The sequence below is a fragment of the Herpailurus yagouaroundi genome, unplaced genomic scaffold (assembly GCF_014898765.1).
Source record: "Herpailurus yagouaroundi ecotype Mexico unplaced genomic scaffold, PumYag 166, whole genome shotgun sequence".
Lineage (NCBI taxonomy): Eukaryota > Metazoa > Chordata > Mammalia > Carnivora > Felidae > Herpailurus > Herpailurus yagouaroundi.
Genome location: NW_024412407.1, coordinates 37,650,392 through 37,673,330, shown reverse-complemented (window position 1 = coordinate 37,673,330; position 22,939 = coordinate 37,650,392). Strand labels below are relative to the sequence as shown.

The following is a 22,939-nucleotide window of genomic DNA, read 5'->3' as shown; positions in this document are numbered from 1 at the left end:
TTTTTGGGACAGAGAGAGACAGAGCATGAACGGGGGAGGGGCAGAGAGAGAGGGAGACACAGAATCGGAAACAGGCTCCAGGCTCTGAGCCATCAGCCCAGAGCCTGATGTGGGGCTCGAACTCACGGACCGCGAGATCGTGACTGGCTGAAGTCGGACGCTTAACGTGACCTGGCTGAAGTCGGACGCTTAACCGACTGCGCCACCCAGGCGCCCCTCAAACACATTTTTAAACAAACAAACAAAAAAATTGAAACAACATGCATCTGCTTGAGTTTGCACATGTCTAGCACCGTCTACTTCATTCTGATTACATCATCATGCCATATTCTTCATAAATATTCTTTTCCAGTGATTCTCTCAAAGGTTGGCACTGTGGTGCATTGACGATCACAAATGTGAATTTAATCTAAGATATGCATAAAATCTGGTCAGTAGTTTTTTAGATGTATTAAATTTGTCATTTGCAATTTTATACCGTAAAGGTAAAGCAACAATCTTCCAATCATGTCTTTGTTGATTTGTTGAAACCTTGATCCCTGCTTATCCAGAGAAAATTTTAGGGCAATCGCATTCATGAATTTAGATATGAGATATTAAAAAATAAATATCAGAATAAACCAATTTAGAATAAATACCATATAGCATTATGACCGATTTCAATTTTATCTAGGAATACAGAGTAGTTATTTAATATTAGAGAACTAGTGTCATTAACCACGTTGTAAGATTAAGGAAGAACATCAAAATAAATGCAGAAAACAAAAAACAGGAGAAAATTCAAAGTCCCTTTCTATAAAAACTTTTTTTTAAATTTTATTTATTTATTTTTTTAGGAAACAGGAAGAGAAAAGATCTGCCTTCACTTAAAAAAGTGCATTAAAAAAACACTGAGATAAAACACTGGTAATGTTGAAATGTTAGAAGCATTTTCCTTAACATGTGAAACACATCAAAAATGTTCACTGTCAATATTGTCCTGGAAGTCCTACACATTTTAATTAGACAAGAATTAAGTAACAGTTATAAGATAAGAAAAAATAAAAGTGCTGTCTTACAATATTTAAAAGAATCCACCAATTGTTAGAAATTGGACGTTTTCAGAATGTATGTTGAACAGAAGAATAGCCAAAACAGTTACATTTCCATATATAAAGTAACTATTTTAAAAAGTAATAAAATCATACAATTGCAATAACATAAACATCAGATACATTCAATATGGGCACATATAATAAATAACATTCACGACTCATTAGAAAAATTACAGATCACTCAAGAAGACCAACACAATACAAAACATATAAATAAATAGACAAATAATACCATAAATACACACAACACTTCTCAAATTGACCTAGAGATCCTGTGAAATTACAAGATTCTTCTAAATGTTACAGAAAAGCAAAGGTACAGGCCATGTGAAGAGTAGAAAAATAAGTTGAAGGAAATTATTTTAACAACTATCAAGATGTATTATCAGGCTAAAGCAGCAGAGTGTTGAAAATTAACTTACACAGGAGGAGAGAAAACCAGCTACAAAGATCATTGTACCTGTATTGTAATTCCACTATAGAAACCTGAATTTAGTGCATTTGCATCCTGCAAATCCATTTTCTGTCTGTGTAGCATCTAGCTGTTGCCGCACCATCGTTATCGAGGTAAGCACACTTTTCATTTCCTCTCACCGGGAACCTACGATAAAGCGGTTAAACACTATGTGTTAAAAATTCCTGTGACTTGGGGACCCTTGGGTGGCTCAGTCTGCTGAGTGTCCAACTCTTGCTTTCGGCTCAGGTCATGATCCCCGGGTCGTGGGATCAAGCCCTGCATCTGGCTCTGCACTGAGCATAGAGCATAGAGTCTGCTTAAGATTCTCTCTCTCGGGGCACCTGGGTGGCTCAGTCGGTTAAGCGTCCGACTTCCATTCAGGTCATGATCTTGCAGTTCATGGATTCGGGCCCATGTTGGGCCCTGTGCTGACAGCTCGGAGCCTGGAGCCTGCTTTGGATTCTGTGTCCCCCTCGCCCTCCAACCTCTTGCCCCACCCCCCCCCTCCCTGCTTCTCCCCCACCTGCACTCTCTCTCTCTCTCTCTCTCCTTCAAAATAAATAAACATTGGGAAAAAAAGATTCTCTCTCTTCCCCCCCCCCCGTCTTCTCCCCCACTTGTGCTCTCTCTAAAATATAAATAAAAAGTTTTTCTAAAAACTCCTATGATTTCTTCTTGCCCAATGACCCCTTTTAAAAAAATATCTGTCCAGAGTCCTAAAAAAAATGTGGTGTGGCACAGACTTCTCTTGCTAAGGGGAAGATATCTGTACCAAATTGGACCGTAACAGTCTCTCTTCCAAGAGTTTATACCTGTTAAACTGCCATTAACACAGTTCTACGTAATCAGTGGACCTATCAGTTTATATAAGCCAATAGTCCTTAAGCCAGGGGGATCTTGCCTTCTGTTCCCCAAACACACAGACACAAGTGACACTTGGCAGCATCTGGAGACACTTTGGGTTGTCACAATAGAGGTTGGGGAGGAATTGCTTAATAAGTAGAAGCCAGAGACACTGCTTATATCCTCAAATGCACAGGACAGTACCCCCTCCCTGCAACAAAGAATTATTCAGTCCAAAATGTCCGTTGTGTTGCTGTTAGGAAATTCGAACATAAACTAAGTGGCTAAGTAGCTGGCAGTCACCGTGTGAGTTGTTACGCTAAGGTCACGTGTGCAGTAAATTTAGGTCTTTAGATCCAGCTTTCTATATTGCAAAATGGAAGATGTGAAGCTCAAATAAATTCAAGTTAAAATGAACAGTAAGTTGACCTTGAACTGTAAGAGATATCAGCAAACAGGGAGCATGAAGTTTGAAGAATAGGTACAATTTGGAGAAGATAGGTTAAAATCAGGCAAAAGATTTTTGGCTTTTTCTTGGTCTGTGTTTATGAATCTCAACATTCATATTTTCAAAAGAACCAGCTAAGACCTTTCCTCTTAGATCCTGATTTCCAAGCTCCCTTATTGACTCTTTGAACTGATCTCAACACATGATACAATTTTCCCGATCCCATTTTTCCAACACATACCGAACTCTTGGGTTTTAGAGAAATATAGCTAATGCTGATGCTCTACAGAGGGTTGTGCTATCTAAATTTAAATAATTCCCCAAAGAAAGACACTCACCATATTTTAGACATGGTTCCATGTACCCATTGTAGTGTTTGATTTTCTGTTACCTCCAGCCCAATCCAGTGATCAGCAGTGCATTTGTATCGCTTAAGAAAATCCTTTAGAGACAAAATGAATTGTATATATTTTTTTAGTTTTTAGTATAAACTATTGTGCTCCTCTTGCTTTGCAGTTTATGGGGAGCAAGACAACAGATGTCACCAAAAAATAGCCATGGGATTTTGAAAAATGTATTTTACCCTCTGACCCTTAGGTTTCTTATCTGTAAACAAAGATGTGAGATAAATTTTCTTAAGATCCTTTTTTGATTCCAAATTTATAAATATTCAATATGGAAATCTATTCCTCCAGGATTTTAAAATTTTAAACTTCTGGAAAGCCAGAGTTTGCAAGTGATTTCTCACACAGCCTTTCTTTAAAATATATATGTATTTATTTAAATTCAAGTTAGTTAACATACAGTGTAGTATTAGTTTCAGGGGTAGAACCCAGTGATTCATTACCTACATACAATACCCAGTGCTCATCTGAAGTGCCCTTCTTAATGCCCATCACCTGTTTTGCCCATCCCCCTGACTCCCCACCCCCATCAACCCTCCGTTTGTTATTTGCATTTAAGAGTCTCTTATGGTTTACCTCCATGTTTTTATCTTATTTTTCCTTTCCTTATAAGGAAGATGTTGCACAGCCTTTCTAATCATCAGATATTTATTATAATGTTTTCCCACTTCCCAGTAATTACTAACACATTCATTCTAAAGTTACATTTTACTTCAAATTCTCTCCCAAAATGATCACATGTGCGTATGTGCACACACACACACACACACACACACACACACACACACCCTTCGTATAGCCAATTCCTTCAGCCTTTAATTCTCAAATTTTTTTCTGCCAAAAATTTTTATTTTTTTAATTTAATGTTTATTTATTTTTGAGAGAGAGAGAGAGTGTGTGGTGGGGGGCAAGAGGAGAGAGAGAGGGAGACACAGAATCTGAAGCAAGCTTCAGGCTCTGAGCTGTCAGCACAGAACCCGATATGGGGCTTGAACTCACAAACTGTGAGATCATGACCTGAGTTGAAGTTGGACACTTAACTGACTGAGCCACCCAGGTGCCCCCAAAATTTCTATTTCTGATGAGATCATTCGGTAAAAAAAATATAATTTTACCCTATTTCTCCTTTTCTCCTTATTCAATGTTGAAATTTCTTGCTACCTTGGAGCATTTTTACCATAGAATTATATATAGAAGGTTATTGAATCTATCATGCCACTAAATATCTGGGAAACCATAACCTTGACATTGTATCACTCCATGTTTCAATTCTATGATAAATATAAGGGATACGGTTCACAACACTGTGGTCCATTCCCATCTATAACAGTGACACTAATAATCTTTGCATTTTAATATACCATTTTCTGCAGCATTTCATAAATTTATTTGAAAAAAAAATTCTCATTGAGCTAAGCTTTGGGTTTAAAAAAGAACCAGATTAATCAAACACTGCCCCTGGATTCATAGGGTTTCATTTATGTTGAAGAAATTTATGTAAATACAGAGTTAAAAAATATTTTCCTGGCTAAAGAGAAGATTATGGCTATAATAAAAACAAAGTGAAATTTTATTTTACAAGAAAGAAGTATTTGAATCCTTATGGGGTACTTGCATATAGGATGTGATCTAAGAGGTGTATCTGGAAGAGAAGAATAGAATATTCCATAATAAATTCAGAGGACAAGGAAGAAGAGGACAGTTCATATTTTAGGCTTTGGGAAAAGGTTGTTTAAAGGCAGAAAAAATGCAAGAAAGGATAACTGTATTGACCACCAACAGGATATATGTCATCACCTAATTGGGAAAATTGAGCGGCACCTGGGTTAAACTTCTAACTCTTGATTTTGGCTCAGGTCATGATCCTAGAGTTGTAGGATCGAGCCCAGTGATGAGCCCACGCTCAGCGTGGAGCCTGCTTGAGATTCTCTCTCTCCCTGTCCCTCTGCCTCTCCTCCAATGTGCACAAGTTGTCTCTCAACCAAAAAAAAAAAAAAAAAAAAAAAGGGGGCGCCTGGGTGGCGCAGTCGGTTAAGCGTCCGACTTCAGCCAGGTCACAATCTCGTGGTCCGTGAGTTCGAGCCCCGCGTCGGGCTCTGGGCTGATGGCTCAGAGCCTGGAGCCTGTTTCCGATTCTGTGTCTCCCTCTCTCTCTGCCCCTCCCCCGTTCATGCTCTGTCTCTCTCTGTCCCAAAAATAAATAAATGTTAAAAAAAAAAAAATTAAAAAAAAAAAAGAAAAAGAAAAAGAAAGAAAAAGAAAAGAAAAGAGAACAACAAAAGAATGATGAGTTTTGGTAGTTGTGGCCTTAGTGACAGGGAACAGGGAGGTGAGTGTCCTAAAACCTATCCATGAAAAATGTTAATTATTATTTGCTCACTAAAGGAACACCAATGTGGCCTCTTGTTAAAGATGCAAGACAACTCTACATTAGTGGAAATAAATATGAGCAATATTTCATGAAACAAGCTCCATCTCATTTTAACTAAAGAAAACATTTGGTAATTTAAGTAAGCATATATAATGTTCTAATTAAGCTGTTTTAAATAAACAGTCCTTTAAAATTCTTCCATAGATTATTTTTATCACTCCTTCGCAGATTGCTTTACCTCATTTTGTTTGTCACTTAAATTTTGCCCAGATCGTGTAGTACATGGTAATGTACCAGGAAATTGTGGGATCAAAGTCTCTTTTCTTGATCCAAAAAGTGCAATGATTCTTATCAGATATGTTTAATGACTTCTCTTAAGTTCAAACCTAATATTTTGGTATGCTTTTGACCCATGATATTCACTATTTTTTTTAGTCTGTGCTGACAAGATTCCTGTGAGTGAAGATTCTAAAAATATTTTGCCTGATATTTCTTTGTCCCTCAAAACTTTTACGAGCACTCGTTTTTTTTTTCCACCTTGCTGCTGATTTAGACATTTTTTCCCCCAGGAGGAACTGTAAAGGGAAATTTAAGAATTTCCCAGAACATTCATTGCAAAAGTCTTGCAAAATTCGGCAGTGAAACTACTGACTAAGGGTGCTCTTCCTATTAATTTAAGTCGGCATCTAACTTGTTGATTTGCTGTGTCTGCTCTTAATGTACCTAGTTTGTTTTTTTTTTTTTTTATTCAGATTTCTCTACCTTTTGTTGCAAACAAAAGTTGAGTGTCTTCGCATTGATCTGTAAATTGCCCCAGTCTGGTTTGCACCCGTTTGAATTTGAACCAATCTCAGGTAGAGGGCAGAAATACATTTTGTTCCCCACAGAAGGAAGAAAATTCTCTTTTTAACAATTTTAAATGCCGTGCTGTGCTGTTTTACATCGTAAACCCTTTTTAATTGTGCATTATTCAAGTTATATTTCTTCTTTAAAAAAAATTTTTTTTTTTAACGTTTATTATTTTTGGGACAGAGAGAGACAGAGCATGAACGGGGGAGGGGCAGAGAGAGAGGGAGACACAGAATCGGAAACAGGCTCCAGGCTCTGAGCCATCAGCCCAGAGCCCGACGCGGGGCTCGAACTCACGGAGCGCGAGATCGTGACCTGGCTGAAGTCGGACGCTTAACCGACTGCGCCACCCAGGCGCCCCAAGTTATATTTCTTCTTATATTGACCCTTAATTTTTTTTTTTATTTGAGGATAGTTGGTATACATTGTTACATAGTTTCGGGAGTACAACGTAGTGACTCAATAAGTTTATACATTATGCGATACTCATGACAAGTGTAGCTATCGTCTGTCACCATACAAGGTTATTACAATATCATTGGCTATATTTCCTATGCTGTGCCTCCTATTCCTGTGACTTATTCATGCCGTAGCTGGAAGTCTGGACCTCCCAGTCTCCTTCACCCATTTTGCCCAGCCCCCCCATCCTCCTCCCCTCTGGCAACCATCAGTTTGTTCTCATATTTCTAGGTCTGCTTCTGCTTTTTGTTTGTTCATTTATTTATTTTTTTAAATGTTTATTTATTTATTTTGAGAGAGAGTCAGCATGAACATGGCAGAGGCAGAGAGACAGGGAGAGAGAGAATCCCAAACAGGCTCCATGCCATTAGTGCAGAGCCTCATGGGGGGCTCGATCCCACGAACTGTGAGATCATGACCTGAGTTGAGATCAAGAGTCAGATGCTTAACTGACTGAACCACCCAGGTGCCGCCCCCCCCCCCCATTTTTTTTTTTAGATTCCACACATGAGTGAAATCATATCTTGACCATTCACTTTTTTTTTTAAGTTTATTCATTTATTTTGAGAGAGAGTGAGGAAGAACAGGGGAGGGGCAGAGAGAGATGGAGAGAGAGAAGCTCAAGCAGGCTCCACACTGACAGTGCAGACAGAGTCCTTGGGGCTCGAACTCACCAACTGTGAGATCATGACCTGAGCCAAAATCAAGAGTCTGATACTTGACCCACTGAGCCACCCAGGCGCCCCTTGACCCCTTGGCTTTTTAAAAGACTAAACAGGAGTAAAAGCATTTGCTTATTGCATACATGATTCAGGGAAAGAGTGGATTTCACAAGCGCAGAAGTATGTAGTTTTGCAATCCTTTATTAAAATTCTTGGAGATTTCTTTCCCTCCTGGGATTTTTGCCATGTAAATCAGTATTTATTAAACAAAGATCCATAAAGCTTTTAATTTGTACCTGCCTTTGTGGTATAGCAAATGCAACAATTTCAGATAAAACACAGTGTGTGTTCACTGGAAGCCCGTGCTTCAATCTAAGAAAACTTTCTTTCCATCACATCTGCTAGTTGTGAGTGCTCCAGCGAAAGCTGCTAAGGGAACCCAGAGACAGACAGCAAAGCAAGACTGAGAAGTCAGAGGAAGGTTCCTCAAAGGGGGTAGCCTGGAGAATCCCATCCTTTGTGAAACAATTATGTGTTTGTGGAGTGTTGGCTTTTAAAAGGATCCCAGGGGCAACTGGGTGGGTCAGTTGGTGAAGTGTCGACTCTTGGTTTCGGCTCAGGTCATCATCTCGCGGTTCATGGGTTTGAGCCCCATGTCGGGCTCTGAGGTTGAAGCCTGCTTGGGATTCTCTCTCTCTCTCTCCCTCTCTTTCTGTCCTTACCCTGCTCATGCACTCTCTCTCTCTTTTTCTCAATAAATAAATAACTGAAAAACAATAAAAGGATTCCAAATTTTGTGAAGTTACTCTATTTATACTCCTTAAAATATAAACATAGCTGTCAACTCTATTGCTTGATGTTAAGTCTTAACACTATTCAAACCGAACATCAGCAGGTTTTCCAACTTCATCTCACATGGCATGTTCTAAACATCTTCTTCATAGACAGGCATGTGTGAAAAAAATTTACATTATCATATCATTTGAATGCCCCTTCTTAAGAAATTTGGTAAGGATGGTGCATTAAATTACCATTTCTTTCGTCGTGTCAATGATAGTTAGGTCTGCACCTCGAGTGATACAGTCATGTCTACTCGAATTCCAATCCCCTTCTTCTTTAGAGAAATAATAGCATTTTTTTTGGAAGCCAATCCAATCATCTGGGCAGAAATGATGAGTACGCGGACATTGTGTAGCTGGAAATGAGACAGACACATATATCAAAGACCAGATGAAACACTATGCCACCGTATTTTGAGATCAATTGGGGAAGACAAGGTCATGAGGTTAAAGGTCATGATCACGACCAGAATTGCACATCTATCACACAACAAGGTGAAAAACAAATGTCACGTTAGTTGAAAAGATGGCAGTTCAGGATTTGACAAGATGCTGATATTCCTTTCAACTCCTACCCCAGTAATGCATCAGCCTTCACGGGGCTGCTAGTGTGAGTTTATCTGTGTTAAGTCACCTTTACCGTCTTGGGGCAAGTGAAATATAATGAAATCCTAGCATTATCTGGGGTAATAAAAATACTAATTTATATTAGACTGTTATAATGGAGGACACATGTTTTAACCTCTAAGGAAGCAGTGAAAATAATAAAACAGAATACAAAATTAACACTATGTGTGTTGACTGCTTATTGTCAACTAGGTATCGCCATCACTCTATGGCTCTGAGTTAACCATTGAAAAGACTCTACATGAGATTTTGAAGGCGGAAGTAGGGCAGGACCATTATTCTCAGAGACATAGGGCATAGGAACGTCCCAAGCCTTTTTTATTTTTTTGTAGTATTTTTTGCTTTATTTTATTATTTTTTTAAATATGAAATTTATTGTCAAGTTGGTTTCCATTCAACACCCAGTGCTCACTCCAACGGGTCATCCCAAGCTTTTTAATGAGTTTGCCTTTGGTACTCTTGACAGCTAGATGTATTTTTAGACTTTCCCCAAATCTCTAGGTTCTCCAAACACATTAATGCTTTAAGCCAAAGTCATCAGTAATTATTCCTCCTCCAGCTACACAGCTTTCCAGATCATCCCTCCCCAGCTCCTTCCACAGCCATGTTATCCCTAATTCTCATGTTAAAGTCCTGTTCTAACATTTTCCGAGACTATTTTCTTGAAAGCACCCAGACTGAATCAGTTTTTGGTACCAAAAATGGGTCTAAAGGAACAAAACCTTAAGGATGAGTATTAATTGTCCATGTGATTCTCTTTAGAGGCATGGATTCAAACACCAGTTGTAAATGGGATGCTGGTGATATATGAAGGTAAAACAATTAAATTATCACCTACAGTCACCTGATGCCAAGCACCTATAGAAGGTGAAAGCTTTAACACCTTTTTCTTTTTTTTTTTTTAATTTTAATTCCAGTTAGTTAACATACATTCATTTCAGGTGTACAATATAGTAATTGAATACTTCCATACATCCCCCTGTGCTCATCATGATACGTGCACTCCTTAACCCTTACCACCTATTTAACCCATCCCCCACCTCCCTCCCCTCTGATCACCATCAGTTTATTCTCTATAATTGTCTATTGCTTGGTTTCTCTCTCTCTCTCTGTCTCTCTCTCTCTCTCCCTCCCATTTCTTTCCCTTTTTTTGTTTTCTTTCTTAAACACAAGATCATGACCTGAGGTGAAGTCAGACGCTTAACTGACTGAGCTAACCAGGTGTCCCAAGAAAATAAATCTTTAGATTAAAATTGTCTAAAAATTAAGAACTTCCATTCATTGGAAGATATCATACAGAAAATAAACTTAAGCTTCATAGTTAAAGAATATTTTTACTGTACTTACAATATGGACATAGTAGAAGACATTTACAAAATATTTTTATCTACTATACTAAATAACACTATGAATCAAACAAAAACCAAGGAGGTAACTCAACAAAAATATGGACCAAGTACCTGAATATACCCATCGCAAAATACTGTGACTAAGTGAGCAATAAATATGACAAGGAGTTTAACAGTATTGGTCATCAGGAAAATGTCGATTAAAGTCACAATAAAGTATCAACACACACTTATCAGAATGCCAAAAATGGGTAAAATTGGGAACAAAGTGTTGACCAGTATGTTAAAAAAAACTGGCATTCTCTTACGCTTTGGGCTGGACTATCTACTATCTACAGAAATATTTGCTAAAACTGACCTATGCATATTCCATGGCTTAATAATTCTTCTCATAAGTATATCCCACACAATATCCACTAGTCCCTAAAAGACTAAATGTGTAAAGATGTTCAAAGCAGCATCATTTGCAGTAGTCAAAATGTGGCCCAACCTGAATGTCCGTCAAAATAGAGTGATTGATATAGAGCATGAAATACTCTATAGCAAGGATCTGAAAAGTACAACCTGAAGCCAAAATCAGAGATGAAAAGGTTTTTACATTTTAAAATAGTCAACAGTAAAAAATAATAGAAAAATCAAAGCAATTAAAAGAGGGATAATATTTTGTGACATGTGAAAATTATACGATATTCAAATTTCCGTGTCTAATTTCAGTGAAACACAGACAAGCTCAATTGTCTGTGCGTCATGGGCAATGTTTTCATACCACAAATGCAGAATGGAGAACTTGCAATACCGATTGTATGGCTAACAAAACCAAATTTATTTACTCTCTGGTTCTTTGCATGAACATTTTTCCAACCCCATTCAATGAGTCAATGAACTTTTGCTACATGTTCTATCACGAAAAAATCCTACAAACATGATGTGGAACAAAGGAAACAAGATGCAGAGAATACATAAAAATTGCATGATCTTATTCATAGAAAAATGCTTAAATGGGCAAAACCAACTTATGCAACAGAAATCAAGATAGTGATTGCCATTGGTATGGGAATGTTGGATGGAATGTGAGATTATTTGGGTGAACGATTTCGTCTTCATCATTTTTGTGTCTCCCAATGCTTTATGTAGGTCATGTAATTCATAACAATCCATTCATTGATACTCCTTACGGATCATGAATAATGGGAAAAGAGTGAGAATAATGAGAAAAGATCATGAATGAGGCAGAAAAGAAAATGATTGTTCAGTAGGAAGCCCTAAGAGAGAAAAAAATAAGTAAAGACATAAAAAAATGTAATTTACTCACCCATTAAACTAATTAGAAGAAGAATAAGGATGGTGCTGGATAATATTGTCACTAAAACGCACTTTAAATGAGTCATCTTATACTTGTCCTTAACACCTGAAAAAAGTTGTATTTAGAGACAGGTAAAAGAAATACGAAATTTGTATCCATAATCATAACTAACAAACTTCTTTAGGCAATTTATTCTGATATTTCACAAGATGACACAAACATACTCTTTCTGCGTGTTATGTAGAAAACAACAACAACCTTGGTTTTTTTTGAAATGTCTTAGGATCGTTACATTCAATCCACGTGTTACCATGCCGTGGATTTTACTGCTATAGTCCAAGGAATCAAATAGGTAGAATTGTTGAGGGTAGAATTTCTTTAGGCCTGGAGCCACCCCCACCCAGGGCCTTCAGTATCTTTCTTCTATGGTGCAGTATCAGCACATCCTAACAGTCCTTAAATATTTCTAAGAAATTCTACTTTCTAACTAATGAAAACTTTGCTTTAAAGGATAGATAGTATGTCATACGTGAAAGTTCATGAAGATTGGGAATTGAGCTTTCTGCTACAGACAAGCAAAGGGAACTTTGACAAGACAGGTTTTTTTGTTTTGTTTTGTTTTGTTTTGTTTTGTTTTGGTCTGATAGTTCCTCCTCTGCAAAGTCAGGAGAACAGAATAAATATTCAGTGAAGAATTGTTTTTCTTTTATGAGTGCCCATTTGGGGAAAAATGGCATATAGGTTTTTTGAAATAAAACACTTGTATCTTGTATTATTTTGTATGATTAGAAAGTATCCGCCCTTATTGTAAAGTTTTATTAAATTCTAAAAATTACAGGAGTTACTTTAATAGACGGGCATACTTATGGAGGGCGTTTATCATTCCTATCTTTTCCACCTAGTGAAGAACTGTTCTGTTGTGGAATGAACTGTTTTTCCTTTGTGGATGAGTGAAAGATATTACATTTAAAGCACATATCAATTTATACTACGTGGAGATAACCAGCATCATCTTTTGGGTTAACATCCTTCTATCCATAGTTTTACCTGTACAACATCTCCCACAAACACACAATTTTAAACGAGTGCCATCATCATGTACCCACTGTTTTATATTCTAATGTTTTCGGTTAACAATTGGTTCTTCTCATGTGTGGTTGACCATTAAGAATGGCCCCCCCAGTGAATCATGTCCCCCTGTGCCCCCCATCACTTTGCCACATTTTGCTGCTCCTGTCATCAAAAGATATACAGTGTTTCCCAACCCTTGAATATGAATTGCCTAATGCTTTGTTTTAACCAAGACGGTGGTAGAAGAGAACTGAAACTTTAGAGCCCAGGGCTTATGGGACCTTAGAATTTCTACTTTCACTGTTCTGGAGCCCAGCATAATAGAGGGGACAGGAGACATTCCTACTGAATGTACCAATATTCCTAAACCATAGAACCACAGGCAATACAAGGGTTGTCTTAAACCACGAAAATTTGGGGGTGGTTGTTCATTCAGAGCAATGGCTAAATTTATACGTAAGTAAAAAAATAATTTGACATTTATTTACTTTATGGGATTTTTTAAAGGTTTATTTGTTTTTGAAAGAGGGAGACAGCACAGGCAGGGGAGGGGCAGAGAGAGAGGGAGACAGAATCCCAAGCAGGCTCCAGGCTCTGAGCTGTCAGCACAGAGCCCAACACGGGGCTCGAACTCACAACCGGAGATCGTGACCTGGGCTGAAGTTAGACACTTAACTGAGCCACCCAGGCGCCCCTTTTAACAGCATAATTTTAATGGCTGATAATACTTTCATGTAGTTATGCTGTTGAAAAAAATAAAAGTCTTCTGATGGGTATTTAGGCTGCCCCACCCTTTTTAGTTTTATGCAGAACTAGCATGAGCATAGTTTAAATATCTCACATACTTGTCTAGTTACCTTAAGAAAAAAAAAATCAACAATAAGCAAATTGGCGTATATCAATTAAATGTTCTTCCACAAGTACTGCAGTAATCTACACCATCATGAGTAACATATGAAGATATTGGTACTCATAGAAATTCATAATAAAGTATTTTTTTTTTAATTTTTTTTTTCAACGTTTATTTATTTTTGGGACAGAGAGAGACAGAGCATGAACGGGGGAGGGGCAGAGAGAGAGGGAGACACAGAATCGGAAACAGGCTCCAGGCTCCGAGCCATCAGCCCAGAGCCCGACGCGGGGCTCGAACTCACAGACCGCGAGATCGTGACCTGGCTGAAGTCGGACGCTTAACCGACTGCGCCACCCAGGCGCCCCAATAAAGTATTTTTTTTAAGTACCGTGAGGAGGGAGAGGGACTGCAACAAAGAGAAAACTAGCATTGTTTCTGAGCCACCAAAGTGTTATTATTTCAACTCTGTGAGAAAGATAATGGGGAATTATGTCTAACTTCGTGGATTTCTGCCAAATTTCTGAAAAGTCTGGTCGTTAGCTGTGCATTTCTTCTGAGCATCCACAATTTCAAAAGCTCTGCAGTCAGCAAGGACTGTAGTATCTACAATGCATCACTTTTGAACCAGCATTGTGTTTGGTTTTTTGTTCATTCTTTGCCAAATATTTAGTAATGGCCTACGATGTGCTAGTTTCCATAAATTTAATAGTCCACACGAGACATGCATACTCTCTGCCCTCCTGGAACTTATATTTGGTGAAACAGACCCAGGAAACTGATGAAACCGAATTTAAAAGTTGCAAGTTGCAACAAGTGTGGGAAGGCAATAAACAGGATGCTCTGATCGATTAAAGGGAAAATGACAGGGAAAGGTAGCCAGGAGCGCCATTCTGTGGAAGTGACATTAACACCTGGACAGAGAACAGGAGCAGCGGCCATTTATGTGAAATAAACCAGAAATCGCCTTTTAAGCAAAGAGACTGCAAATGCCGGGGCCTTGAATCAGGAAAACTTGAAAAGAATGTGGCAAAGTAACACGCGTGATAGAGCCCGAAGTAGCAGAGGATTGCAACTAGGTGGAAGGAAAATGATGCTCAGCTTTGAAACCCCTGCGAAAGAGCTTGAGTTTCTTCAACGTGTAACAGGAAGCCACTGAATTGTTTTAGGTAGGTGTTTGGCGTTGCCACCTTTATGTTTTTAAAGTTCCCTATGACTCGTGAGCCGAGAGACTATTTGGGGAGCTATAACTCTGACAAGTCAAGTTACGGTGATCTCTTAAACAGGGGTGGCAGCTGTGGAGACAGAAGCAAAAATAGAACCCTTGGAGGCCACTGGTATCCTTGATAGAGTGGTTTCAGAGTCATACAGAAGAATGTTAGACTGTTGGAAGTAAGGAAGTGAAATCAGCAGGTGGATTCCAAAAACTTGTGCTGTGGGAATTAGAGGAAGCGAAGAGGTAGGTAGTCAGAATGAGATAAGCGGTTATTGTAGGATTTAAAAAAAAAAAAAAAAAAAAAAAAAAGATGCACCACTTAAAGTTTCCATGCATTTGGGGATGGTTAACATGGAAGGGATAGGTTGTCAACGCAGGCAGGAGGGAGAGGGAATAATTAAATTAAAAAGAAGAATTCTCAGGGTGCCTGGGTAGCTCAGCCGGTTAAGCGTCCGACTTCGGCTCAGGTCATGATCCCACCATTCATGGGTCGGGGGTCTCGGCTGACAGCTCAGAGCCTGAAGCCTGCTTCAGGGTCTGTGTCTCCCTCTCTCTCCGCCTCTCCCCCACTCACACTGTCTCTCTGCCTCTCAAAAATAAACAAGTAAACATAAAAAAAAATTCTCGCAGAGGGCAGAGGGGTGCGGTCTGAAGTACAAATGGAGAGATTTCTAGGTAAGAGAAATGACCCTACATCCAGTGCGGCAAAAGTCCAAAAGGGAGGCAACAAAACGCACGTCTGTCTTTTCAACCTTTTGGTTCTGCATATGCCGTAGTTCAGAACTTGAGTCCACGTTCTTTCTAATGGGGTTGTGACCACCTTGCAAGTGCTACCTCATGAATTTCCCTGTTTCCCTATTAGTTTTCTTTAAGTGTCAGGTGTCAAGAAAAGAAGTCGTTTTCTCCTTTTTCTCTGTCATCAACTAAGTCAACATGTCACCATGCCATTCTGTTTGTCTGGGAATTGGCAGAGTGGACGAAAGAGCCTCAGGTTCAAAATCTTGATCAAAGGTTTCTGGCGTATAAATTTATTTTCTTACCTATTGTGGGCCTATTATCTCCTCATCCATTAAGTGACACGATCTTTCTTTCTGGCTTTAATTAAAGAATATAGGGGCGCCTGGGTGGCTCAGTCGGTTAAGCGGCCGACTTCGGCTCAGGTCATGATTTCGCGGTCCGTGAGTTCGAGCCCCGCGTCGGGCTCTGTGCTGACAGCTCAGAGCCTGGAGCCTGTTTCGGATTCTGTGTCTCCCTTTCTCTGACCCTCCCCCGTTCATGCTCTGTCTCTCTCTGTCTCAAAAATAAATAAACGTTAAAAAAAAAATTTAAAAAAAAATAATTAAAGAATATATATGTTGATATGTTTTCAGAAGGTCAGGCTTATCGTAGTAACTAAAAGAAAGCTTGTGGTATTTTTTTTTTCTCATGTTATAGCTCTCCCATATTTCCATATTTTATTTATCTTGTGGTGTGTGCGAAGACTATTTACCTCAATATTAAGTGGAATTTTTATTTAAAAAAATTTTTTTAACGTTTATTTATTTTTGAGACAGAGAGAGACAGAGCATGAACGGGGGAGGGGCAGAGAGAGAGAGGGAGACACAGAATCGGAAACAGGCTCCAGGCTCCGAGCCATCAGCCCAGAGCCCGACGCGGGGCTCGAACCCACGGACCGCGAGATCGTGACCTGAGCTGAAGTCGGACGCTTAACTGACCAAGCCACCCAGGTGCCCCTAAGTGGAATTTTGAAAACGTAATTTATTATTTTAAGTGGGTAGCCAGGCTCTTTGGAATCCTTACCTCCAGAATGATTGCCGGAAAAAACGCGAAGCTGCTTGAAATCAATGACCCTTCATAAAAAAAAAAAAAAAAAAAAAATCTACTTTTTAAGTGGCTGAATCCAAGAATCATGGAGGAGTTTTAAAAAGAGGAAATGCCTCTGAAGCCAACACAAAGAAAGAAGGGCACGTACCTCCTGATACTATTAGAAATGCTAATTTGCATTATGACACCAGAGTCCTTTCCAGGGCAGAGTTGGTAGACGATGTAACTTTGTGGTGCATGTGACAACGTCAGATCCCGTGGGCAGACCATATCAGCGTCAATAAAGATGTCGGCGCCATGAATGTGGTAAAGAAACAGTGTGGCTTTTGTTTTAGGCGTAGCACAGAATTAGCAGGACTAAAATCAAAAGGCTAACCACTGTTGGGATCTATCTGGTCACAAATAATCAGAGAAAAGGAGTGACTCAAGACTCTTGATGCTTCTATGTTGCCTTAAAGCTGGGAAACTTCACATAACCCTGGAAGTACCTCCCTCCCCCCCCCCCCCCCCCCCCACTTTCTCAATACCACCAATTGGCAAAGATTAAATGCCCTGCCAGCTCATAGGGATGGAGACTTGGAGTGGCATTTCGTTTGATGTAAGGCACTAATGAATTGGACATTTATTGCACTTCTGAACATGCAGGTACATATTTAAACATGCTACCTGTTTATTCTCTAATTAATCTATCCATTTCCTGAGCCCTAAAATCTAATTTTCTACGTTCAATTTAAATAGCTTTCATTTTAGAAGTTCCTTCTCTCTCAAATTATCCAAAAAACAAACAAAAAAACCCCTGAAAATGTTTCCTTCCTGCTATGAATTTAGTATTGAAAGATGAATTTCAAAGAAATTGCTCAGCCCTCATAGTCTGTTCAACAAAGGAATGTAAGAAACAGATAACATCCCAGGGTAACTCGGCAAAAACCTATTTAATTAATAAATGTAACTAAAATAGTTTTACACTCATCCTTATTGTAATGTAAACAGCTAAGGATTCCAATTACTTTCCCCATAGAAAAGTTTCACGGACTCAAGTAATTAGTTTCAGTTTCTGAGCCCGATCTTCAAGCTGTCTTCCGCAGCGCATATACTAAAATCATCTCTAATTTTCTCCAAGGAGAGATAAGAGGAAAGATCTAGGGTGACCAATAAATGTAAAACCAAATAAAATTCCCTTTTCCCTAGTTGACAGCTATAGAAAAAAATCATAAATTACCAACAAGCGGAACGAATAAAATAAAAGAAAAATGAAAAAATAAAATATTTAAAAATAAATTGTCTCACGCACTAAATTTAACAAGGGCGTTTTGAAGTTCAAATTATGCATCTATATAGGTTAAATATAATATATATAATATTATGCAGTAAATTACAGAATATACATAATATTTTGTACATATACATAATACATAAAATATATGTAATATATAATATACATAATGTATAGATTATATATATTTATGTACATATACATAATATACATAATATATAAAATTTATTTATACATAAAATGTGTAAATTCACACTGTTTGAGATGTAAGATAGAAATTAACACTGATTGGATGAGTGGCTAGAAAGCTTTCTGTAAAACTTTTGGTTCCAATATTTTCATGTGATCAGCTAATATTTGATCCCATTGTCCCCAACCCTCTTTGATCTAACCTTAGACAAAATGATTACATTGTCAAAAAAAGAGGAATAAAGTATTTACGCATTCTACTATGAACTGCAGCACTTTAGATTTCTGCATAAACTAGTAGGTTGGAAGAAATTAAATGGCAAGTGTTCAAAACCCACCATCATCTCGAAACCATCCATTGTTGTATTTACTGCATTTTCGTTTCATTGCCTCTCTTCTTCACCTTTTTTATGACCCCTGTTGAAATAACTTTGAAAGCTTTTTCTGCTAGATTTAGACTTTAGATCTTACATATTCCAAACTTGCTATTTAGTGCATCCAAAGCTCCCAAGTGGTTTTCTAGTTCTTGTTTTTTTTAGGTACATTTTCTTTTCTTATCTTGTGTAAGGTTGCCAGAGACATCTTCAAGGATGTCCGAGCACTAGCAATTGTTTCAATGAGAGCGGGAGAGGAGGCTACTTTCTGCTCTTAAGCACCCCCAGAGTCCAATTTATCTTGACTCCACTCACTGTTAAAACACGAGAAAAATTGGCCAGACTTTTCCTATTGTGTCTGCATTCTGCATGTTGAATGTGGACATGGATCAAATTTAACATTTTCTCCAGTAGTGGTTTTATTAAATACTTAGTAAAAATGAAATGGAATCTTGAACAGGTTTAAGCTGTGGTTAATCCCTCGCCACTATCAGTTCAGATAAGATAAGTCGATCTCCCTTTAAGAAGTCAAAACAGTCCATGGCAAATCTGAATTTTGTCATCACAATTTTCATTTTATGGAGACGTTAGCCCAAAAAAGGATTTTTCTGCCTTGATGGGGAAAAAAAGCAACAAAATCCACTTCATGCCTTTGAAGGCTTTGTTTAACACTGCATGTCAGAATTTTCATAAATAACCTTTGTTCTGAACAATTGTGAATGTCCTTACCTTGTTTCTTTTCGTCAGTTCCTTGATTGCTGCCAGCAGTCTGGGTAACTACAGGGGAGCTTTGTGTCATCCCATCCAAAACCTGTCTTCAAAGTCTTAAATTTAGTGTAAAAATGTTATTATTTGTCGATTTATTTTCTTTTTATAGCAGCTTCACACTACGGTTACTCTACTTTGGAAAAACAAAATGAAAGTTAACAGCGCATCTATGATTGAGTCAAACTGCTGTCTTCTCACCACAATATCTTCCTGTAAAATGAAAAAAAAAAAAAAAAAACAAAAAACAAAACCATTACTAGAGAAGGAGGAAGTTAACTAAACCGTAAAGAAGTAACAAACTCATAGATTCTGACTTTCTCAACAGGGGAGCCCCATCGAAACATTCGAACAAAAAAATATTCCAGAGGCTATTTTTCAATTGTTTCAAGAGCAGCACCTAACTAGCATCCTTCCAGGGCCATGGGAGATAAGAATATTAATTGATTAAAAGGCATGATTTAAGTCATTCTGTCTCGATGATCCTGTGTTTAGAAAGACTGTCTTAAAGGTGATGAAATTAAAGATAAGAAAGCTGTGTTTTAAATGGGTTACTGAAACGAGAACAAAAACTGTTTTCTCTCTCAGTGGCAACCATAGTCACAGGCACACCTACACCACCACCACCCCCCCCCCCCCACACACAAACATACACACACTGAACAAAAGAAAAAGAGGAAAATAAAGTTAAAAGGCGCTCAGAACGTTATCATCAAAATTGAAGATGGTAATGCTATTATGCTAGTATTAGGGTAGCAGGAAACAGTTTCCTTCTCAAAACTGTCCTCAGCAGAAAATTTTCAACTGATTTCATAGTCTCTTTCAGTAAATATGTTAACAAACTACAGAGAAATAGCTGACTTCCTACAAGCTGTTTCAGGATTAACACCACGTTCCTTCTGACAGGCACACTGTGAAGGGAAAAGGGATTGAGAACAGAGAAGAAGTAGAATACAAAGAAATGAAAAGGGGAAAAAATGTGAAGAGAATAATCCTGTTTAACACAGGATTAAACTCTTCTGGATGGGCTTAAATATATAGCTCTGGTCCTGTCTATCAGCTCTCAAAACAAAATTATGCAAGATGAAATGCAGGTAACAAAAGGGTTCCTTCCATTTTGGGACAGAGAGAAGACTGAAAGTTTGGGGAGAATTGAACGTATTCTATCTTGTCACCAAAATATTCTACCCTTAGGACTATTAGAAATACATATAGAAGAGAATATAGGGACTGCACTATGATGGCTGGTGAAATTTAGGTTTTGTTCCTGAAGAGCGACAGTCAAGATATAAAATTGACTAAAAATATAAAATATTTCCAACACCATAAAATGTTTGCTGATGTACCTTTGCGGTTCATCCCAAGAACGAGGCAGCCACTAACCTACTATCAACAGAGATGAGTTTTGCTGGTTTTAGAATATTCTGTAAACAGAATCACACAGTGTGCACTTTTGTGAGTCTTGTAACTTTTGCACAGTATAATGTTTTTGAGTTTTATCAATATTATGGCAGACCAGCCGTTCATTCCTTTTCATTGTTGAGGAGAATTTCATTGTGTGAATATATAATAATTTGCTTATCCATTACTCCATATGGCTATTTCCACATTTCGACTATCATAAATAAAAGCAGCATAAATATTTCTGTTAGTCTTTTTGTGGACATTTACTTTCTAATCTTTCAAGGAAATACCTTAAAAAATTTTGTTAATGTTAATTTATTTATTTTGATAGAGAGGGGGTGGAGGGGCAAAGAGAGAGGGAGAGACAGAGAGGAAGAGAGAGAATCCCAAGCAGGTTCTGTGCTGTCAGGCCAGAGCCCGATGTGGGGCTTGAACTCACAAAACCGTGAGATCATAATCCCAGGCAAGATCAGGAGTCAGATGCTTAACTGACTGAGCCACCCAGGTGCCCCTCAAGGAAATACCTTGTAGTGGAATTCCTAGGTCATATAGAAAATATATTTGTATCTCTCCCTCTTTTTTGTGATAAGAACACTCAACATGTAATCTGGAAGATGATGGATATGTCTATTTCCTTGATTGTGGTAATGGTATCATGGGTGTTTCCATAGGTCCAAACGCATCAAATTGTACACATTAAATACGTATAGTTTTTTTGTATATAAATTATGCCTCAATAAAGCTGTTCTTAAAAATAAAATAGGTGGTTAATTTTATAAACGTATAATATCTTCCAAGGAGTTTGTACTATTCCCTCGATTAACGTACAACAGTTGCAGTTGCTCTATATCAACAGCAAAAGTTGATGTGGTTGGTCCGTCTTTTTCATTTTCATCATTCCAGTAGGTATGTGGTGATATCTAAATATAGTTTTAGTTTGCATATCTCTGAAGACCTGTTGAGCATTTTCCCATATGCTTAAGGCAATTAATATATATTTTTTTGGTGAATTCTCTATTCAAATATTTCGCCAGTTTTACAGGATTATTTGCCTTCTTTTTAGTGAGGTGTAAGATATATATCTTATATCCATTATATCTTACAGCTCACTAAAAAGAAGGCAAATAATCCCATAAAATATATATAATGAGTTGTAAAATAGTATTTAAACAATATGGAGATTTTCATCCCACAGGGAGCCCGCGGAGAAGGCGTCTTCGGTCCCATTTCACGGGTTGGAAACATCGACCTTAAGAGTAAAGAAATTTGAGAGTCATTGCCGAAGATGGCGGCGTAGGAGGACGCTGGGCTCACCGCGCGTCCTGCTGATCACTTAGATTCCACCTACACCTGCCTAAATAACCCAGAAAACCACCAGAGGATTAGCAGAACGGAGTCGCCGGAGCCAAGCGCAGACGAGAGGCCCACGGAAGAGGGTAGGAAGGGCGGCGAGGCGGTGCGCGCTCCACGGACTGGCGGGAGGGAGCCTGGGCGGAGGGGCGGCTCGCCGGCCAAGCAGAGCCCCCGAGTCTGGCTTGCAAAAAGCGGAGGGGCCTGACGGACTGTGTTCCGACAGCAAGCGCGACTTAGCGGCTGGGAGGTCATAAGTTAACAGCTCTGCTCAGAAAGCGGGAAGGCTGGAGGACACAGGGAAGGAAAGCTGCTGAGCCCCCGGACGACAGAGCTCAGTTTGGTGGGGAACAAAGGCGCTCGCCAGCGCCATCTCCCCCGCCCATCCCCCAGCCAAAATCCCAAAGAGAACCAGTTCCTGCCAGGGAACTTGCTGGCTCCGCGCAAACACCCAACTCTGCGCTTCTGCGGAGCCAAACCTCCGGCAGCGGATCTGACTCCCTGCTGCTGCCACAGGGCCCCTCCTGAAGTGGATCACCTAAGGAGAAGCAAGCTAAGCCTGCCCCTCCTGCCCCTGTGCACCTTGCCTACCCACCCCAGCTAAGACGCCAGATCCCCAGCATCACAAGCCTGGCAGTGTGCAAGTAGCCCAGACAGGCCACCCCACCCCACAGTGAATCCCGCCCCTAGGAGAGGGGAAGAGAAGGCACGCACCAGTCTGACTGTGGCCCCAGCGGTGGGCTGGGGGCAGACATCAGGTCTGACTGCGGCTCCGCCCACCAACTCCAGTTATACACCACAGCACAGGGGAAGTGCCCTGCAGGTCCTCACCACGCCAGGGACTATCCAAAATGACCAAGCGGAAGAATTCCCCTCAGAAGAATCTCCAGGAAATAACAACAGCTAATGAGCTGATCA

At 39.1% G+C, this 22,939-nt stretch overlaps 1 protein-coding gene across 3 annotated transcripts; it reads right to left on the bottom strand.

The window, feature by feature from the left end:
* Window positions 1-972: 972 nt before the first annotated feature.
* LOC121038968 (C-type lectin domain family 2 member B-like) lies at window positions 973-19,715 on the bottom strand. Of its 3 annotated transcripts, XM_040488976.1 has the most exons (7): window positions 19,232-19,715; window positions 16,815-17,023; window positions 16,643-16,692; window positions 11,715-11,810; window positions 8,619-8,782; window positions 3,181-3,284; window positions 973-1,695 (listed from the first exon to the last, which is right to left on the bottom strand). In XM_040488976.1, exons 2-7 carry the CDS (start codon window positions 16,934-16,936, stop codon window positions 1,587-1,589), a joined length of 645 nt encoding a protein of 214 aa, XP_040344910.1. In that variant the 5' UTR covers window positions 16,937-17,023; window positions 19,232-19,715; the 3' UTR covers window positions 973-1,586. The 3 variants fall into 3 exon arrangements, with proteins under 3 accessions (XP_040344910.1, XP_040344911.1, XP_040344912.1); XM_040488977.1 differs by lacking the exons at window positions 16,643-16,692; window positions 16,815-17,023 and having other exon boundaries at window positions 19,232-19,706; XM_040488978.1 differs by lacking the exons at window positions 16,643-16,692; window positions 19,232-19,715 and having other exon boundaries at window positions 16,815-16,914.
* Between the last annotated feature and the right edge of the window lie 3,224 nt (window positions 19,716-22,939).

Bases quoted from the DNA above. Each gene is read 5' to 3' on its own strand.
- LOC121038968 (XM_040488976.1), bottom strand. From the start codon at position 16,936: ATGGTCTGCCCACGGGATCTGACGTTGTCACATGCACCACAAAGTTAC. The intron at 8,783-11,714 runs GTGAGTAAATTA...TCTCATTTCCAG, and splicing joins TCTTCTAATTAGTTTAATGG to CTACACAATGTCCGCGTACT. The intron at 3,285-8,618 runs GTAATTTAATGC...TTGTCTCTAAAG, and splicing joins TTGACACGACGAAAGAAATG to GATTTTCTTAAGCGATACAA.